At 36.1% G+C, this 3,828-nt stretch overlaps 1 protein-coding gene across 3 annotated transcripts; it reads left to right on the forward strand.

Annotated features, from left to right (window-relative positions):
- Nucleotides 1–16: 16 nt before the first annotated feature.
- LOC112468131 (U4/U6 small nuclear ribonucleoprotein Prp31-like) lies at nucleotides 17–2,326 on the forward strand. 3 transcript variants are annotated; one of them, XR_003042357.1, is made up of 3 exons: nucleotides 17–907; nucleotides 998–1,667; nucleotides 1,776–2,326. XR_003042357.1 is itself a non-coding variant. In XM_025037183.1 (3 exons), the coding sequence occupies exons 2-3, from the start codon at nucleotides 668–670 to the stop codon at nucleotides 1,208–1,210; spliced, it is 453 nt and encodes a 150-aa protein (XP_024892951.1). In that variant the 5' UTR covers nucleotides 17–395; nucleotides 470–667; the 3' UTR covers nucleotides 1,211–2,326. The 3 variants fall into 3 exon arrangements, 2 of the variants coding, with proteins under 2 accessions (XP_024892951.1, XP_024892950.1); XM_025037183.1 differs by having other exon boundaries at nucleotides 17–395; nucleotides 470–907; nucleotides 998–2,326; XM_025037182.1 differs by having other exon boundaries at nucleotides 998–2,326.
- Nucleotides 2,327–3,828: the final 1,502 nt, after the last annotated feature.

The raw sequence follows: 3,828 nt of genomic DNA on the forward strand, positions 1-3,828 counted from the left end.
GTTGGTGAAACCGGGCCATACTCTAGTAAATTTCTTTACTTTTGTAATTTTCACCTCGATCCCCAAGATGCGCAATCGACTCATCTCGAACGCAGCCAATATAAAATGACTATGAATACCGGCTTTAATAATTCTTTCTGTAGGTATGTAGTACAATGTACATGTAAATGCAGCTTAATTAACCTTTTATCTTGTGATGGCGCTGGCGGCGGGCCCAACGTGATCGCCATCTTGTCGAATCTTGTTGAGTGCGAGAGGCGAGAGTCACTTCCTCTTCAACCATCGGCTGGGTCAACATCGCGTGTTACGAGATCCAAAGTAATCGCGAATAATCGTTCGACATCCGATGAAGAGGAGATAGTATCCGGCCGCGACCGTTATCCACAGGCTTTATTGTAAGCTAATTAAAATCCAGAAGTAAATATTTTTCGGGAATAAATCATTTTTCATAAGAAAATCGCGAGTGAAGCAAGCTGCTGCAATCGGGGCGTTGTCCATAATCCGCCTACGGAGCCGCGAGTAGGATCAGCCATAAGGTCTAGAACGGGCATAAAGGATTGCATCAGAAAATTTCGTGGGCTTCGTGGCTTCTCTGTACTTCTATAGAAGGACCAACTTCGACCTAACCTAACCTTCTGAAAAGAAGAGGACACTTTTCAGCGCTATAATGTCTAAACCGCTGCCAAAACCAATCGATCCTGGCCCTCGAAAGATACGCGGCGGTAAACGCGCCCGTAAGATGAAGAAGCGCTACGCGTCCACGGAGAAAACGAAGATTAAAATCTCTCAAGCACTCCAGAAGGATCTGGAAAACAGGAGGCACTGGGGAGGCACTGGGGAGCAGATTGTCCAGAAGCAAGAAGTTTCCGTCTCCGGTACTGCTTCCGTCGCTTTCAATCCTTTACAAGTATGTTTACACTTTTTATGCTTTTGACGCTTTACAACTGGTAAATTTAATTGAATAAAAAATAATTTTTTATTTTGTCTGTATTTGCAGAATCCTGTAATCGTCAACCGACAGGCTGCCGAGAAACGTAAATTACGACGTTGGTCAATTTGGTTGAAACGTTTTAAAAGAAAGTTCTATCTGGATTGGTACAAACACTGCGTTTATCAGAAAGAATTGGACAAATGGATCAGAGATTATATACATCGGCATATGATGATGGAACGCGACGCCCGATTGGAGGCAGTTGAAATCCCATCATAGATACTAAACAGAGAGTAAAACTGTAAAACAGCAGTGGGATGGTTTTTTCCATAAAAACGATGCTCTAAATAAAAGCACATTGCTCCAAATTCTTTGACGTATTCGATCCATTGACCCTCTACCATCCGTGTTGTATTTGCTATGCCTTCAACGCCGATCATTAAAAATATTGGACCATTAAGTTTGTAAAAATCAGAATTCGGAAAGTATCTCTATAATGAAATAACAAATCTTGCGCAACAGTGTCAGAGCTTAGTAAAGTAAAACTTTTTTGGGTGAAATAAATGAAACATATAATCAAAATTCTATGCTTCGTATTACCTGCTTCCAGATACGAACGACAGATGGATTGAAATGATCTAGATACTGCGTAAACCATTGCTCCTGGGGAAGCGAGGTTTCAGAGGTCAAACCTGGCTCTCCTAAATTGCCACCTTTCCTTCGACCTCTCAAGAAAGTACGCTACGCTGTACTAATACTTAGGATGCTCAATAAAATAAATAGGAGCCGCAGAAACTGCATTTCAAGATATATTTTAAGATATAAAGTTCTTCTTTTCTTTTAGCGGAGGCAGCTCTGTAAGAAAATACACTTCAGAAAGATTTTTATCAAGACATAGAGAAATTAACAAGCATATCACGCAACTGCAAATAGATGGAATACTTTTTCTTTACAGCACTCTTATTTTTTACTTGACAATGCCAAAAAAAAAGGTATAGTCTTAAACGTACATACAGCTATATTATTCACGCGAAATGAATTTATGTTCGTGTCACAAAGATAACTCGTCGTTATAATGCGAATGTGATTCGTTCTCTGGCGAAAATTTCATTGGACATAATACGAGATAAGTAAAAGGTCGTTATGATGAGTAAATAAAAAACGGTGATGAGTAAAAAATAAAGATGTACATATACAGTTGTTTTCAGCAACTTGGCAATGTCCATGAACTTTAGAGAAAGTAGTATCTCTTTTCATCTCTTTCTCTTTCTCCGACGTTTAATTGTAGATGTCTGTCTCCTTTTAAAAGTAAGAAATGTCCAACGTGATGTCGCACGTAATCTTCCTTGTCATCGGTCGGGATCTGCGATGTAAGAGTTTATCGACTTCCTTTCGTTTTTATACTCATTTGCTTTTAATATTTTCTAATTTAATTTATTAACTTTATTTTATTTTAAACATTTTTATCTTTACAAGCAAACACAAATGTGTATTTTTTGTGATAAAATGAACGTATATAAATACAATGCAACAATACATATGTATTCATACACATATCTCTCGCTGGAGTTAGATTTTGCAGGGAAAATGAAAGAAGAACCAGAGAGAAACCTATTTCTCTCTGGTTTTACTTATTTAAATGTTAGAACACATTTATAAACAAATTATCTTATCTTAAAATTTTTATATCTTTCAGCTACTATACAGATTTACGAGAGATAAATATTCGAAAAAATTTCCAGAATTGGAATCATTAGTGGTAGGACCATTAGAATATGTAATGACTGTCAGGGCATTGGGCAATGACTTGGACAGAGCTAAAAATAATGAGACTTTGCATCAGCAGTTTCTCACCAGAGCGACAAATATGGATGTTTCTGTGACGGCATCCACTCAAGGGTCAAATTAGTCGCAGAAACAACCATAAATGTGGTGAGAAACTGCTGCAAAATCTCATTATTTTTAGCTATAACATTTTTTTTACCAATGGCGCAACAGTCCGAGTCGGACCTAGGCCTCCCCCAAAGTCATGTGCTTGTGGTGCGCACAAGTTGTACACAAGTATATAGGACCTATATAGTTTAACGCCGAATCCGAACGGCAAGGTAGAAAGGGTTTCGAGGCAAGGAATATTCCTGACGGGCTGACATTCTTCCATCGAGGAGGGAGAGACAAGCGATACAAATTATTCACCAGAAAACAAAAAGCTGTTTTAATTGTTTAAACATCTCTTAGACATCCTTTTAGATACTTTTACGCTCAATAGATGCGACTACTTTGTACAATACTTGAATATGTGGCGGAGATTCATTTATTGTATATTTTTTTTATATTATAAAATAATTCTTTTCTTTGACTATACACATAATACTAGCCATCCCTCTTACATTGACGCACCTGTGCAATCATACAAGAGCCCCATCGTATCTTCGTGAACATTGTCTGCGTTTCCAATGCCCACAAACCTTAGTATACTCTTAGGAGTATTCTTTGAATGGAGAAAACGTAAGCGACGTCGTCGTTCCAACTAATTACGGATATTTCTTAATTTTTCCATTCTGTTCCATTTTCTTATTTATACATTATTAGTTTTTAATTTCTACTTTAGAATAATTTTTTATTATATAAAACTGAAAATTATATAAATTAAAGTTAATAGTATAAAAAATAATTATAGTATCTTCCTAATGTTTTTTTTTATATGTGAATATATAATTTAAAGTACATATAAATACCTTCTGTTAAATTAATATAAAAATTCACTCCAATAAAATTTTGATTTGGCTCAATTTTTCTAATTTTACTAATTTTTAGATCTTTTCTACCCTTATTTCGTATATAATTCTTTAAGATTTGGTTGATTAATTCTATAATCGTTTGAAATTTCAAAGAATTCG

This window comes from Temnothorax curvispinosus, unplaced genomic scaffold, assembly GCF_003070985.1.
Source record: "Temnothorax curvispinosus isolate PA1 unplaced genomic scaffold, ASM307098v1 QBEX01018119.1, whole genome shotgun sequence".
Classification (NCBI taxonomy): Eukaryota; Metazoa; Arthropoda; class Insecta; order Hymenoptera; family Formicidae; genus Temnothorax; species Temnothorax curvispinosus.